The 1,253-nt window shown below is 35.2% G+C and overlaps 1 protein-coding gene across 1 annotated transcript in view; it reads left to right on the top strand.

The window, feature by feature from the left end:
* Window positions 1-1,046, top strand: part of SARC_02673 (costars family protein WS02710_H03) — a 2,045-nt gene extending 999 nt beyond the window's left edge. Inside the window, exons 2-3 of the mRNA XM_014303545.1 lie at window positions 340-411; window positions 833-1,046. Coding sequence (XP_014159020.1) covers window positions 340-411; window positions 833-931 — 171 coding nt within the window. The 3' untranslated portion in view covers window positions 932-1,046. The remainder of the gene's footprint in view (window positions 1-339; window positions 412-832) is intronic.
* The last annotated feature ends 207 nt before the right edge of the window (window positions 1,047-1,253 follow it).

Genomic DNA, 1,253 nt, shown 5'->3' with positions numbered 1-1,253 from the left:
TATATATATATATATATATATATATATATATATATATATATATATATATATATATATATATATATATATATATATATATATATATATATATATATGTATGTATGTATGTATGTATGTATGTATATATATATATGTATGTATATATATATAAAAATATAAAAATATACAAATGTATTTATGTACTATTTTTGGCCGTGCGTCTTTTAAATTACCAGGTCACACCCGCACTGTTATCTATATATGTTCTGCACATCCTCAGTATATAGCAATAATCACTCTGCTTCGCATCAGATTCAAAAATTCCTCTATCTGATAGCTTTGTATACGTACATGATGCAGGTTAAATTCATCACTCTGTTCAAGGACGATCGATGTGCCAATCTCTTTGAGGCGTTAGCCGGTACCCTGAAGGTAGGTAATCAGTCCACACGTACTTGACCTCGGGTTTGGAGTTTTCTTTTTCTTTGTTAATCAGTGCGTCATAGTTTATACAATCATGTGTACCGAACTGATCTGTACTAGCAACAAACTGCATGCACCACTCATGCATATGCTTCTCAAAGCTGTGGGAGATATGTGAAGCTCAACCTGTGTAACGCGACTATACACTTGCGATCGCCTTCCCTAAATAGCACTCAACGTATTGATACCGCCAGCCTTCGCAAACCACACACTTTTATACTGACGATGCTATGTGCATCTCACCACCTCTATCACAAGAGCGTAGGCAGGCAGCAAAGCAACCCAGAGGTCTATAGGGACTGACCCGGGCAGTATAAGCCCAGACTAATCATTCACTACCAATGACTGTACGTACGCTTCATTACTACAGGCTGCCAAGAAGAGAAAGGTTATTGATTTTGAAGGCGAACTTCTGTTGCAAGGCATGTCGGACAACACGGACATCGTGCTGCTGAAAACCGAGTTGTAATATGGGCGGGGCCCTCTTAGTCGAGGCTGTAGATCGAGATACGTATATTAATTTATCAAAATATAGATCGCTAAAACCCTACGTGTATTAATTTAATAAAATATAGATCGAGATACGTGTATTAGTTTAATAAAATATAGATCGAGATACGTCTATTAGTTTACTAAAAAATAGATCGAGATACGTGTATTAGTTTAAAAAATATAGATCAAGAAACGTGTATTAGTTTAATAAAATATAGATCGAGATACGTGTATTAGCTTACTGACTATAGATCGAGATACTATAGATCGAGATACGTGTATTAATTTACTGACTATAG

The sequence above is a fragment of the Sphaeroforma arctica genome (assembly GCF_001186125.1).
Source record: "Sphaeroforma arctica JP610 unplaced genomic scaffold supercont1.123, whole genome shotgun sequence".
NCBI lineage: Eukaryota > Ichthyosporea > Ichthyophonida > Sphaeroforma > Sphaeroforma arctica.
Note: the sequence above shows the minus strand (reverse complement) of the source record. Positions and strands in the feature narration are given on the sequence as shown.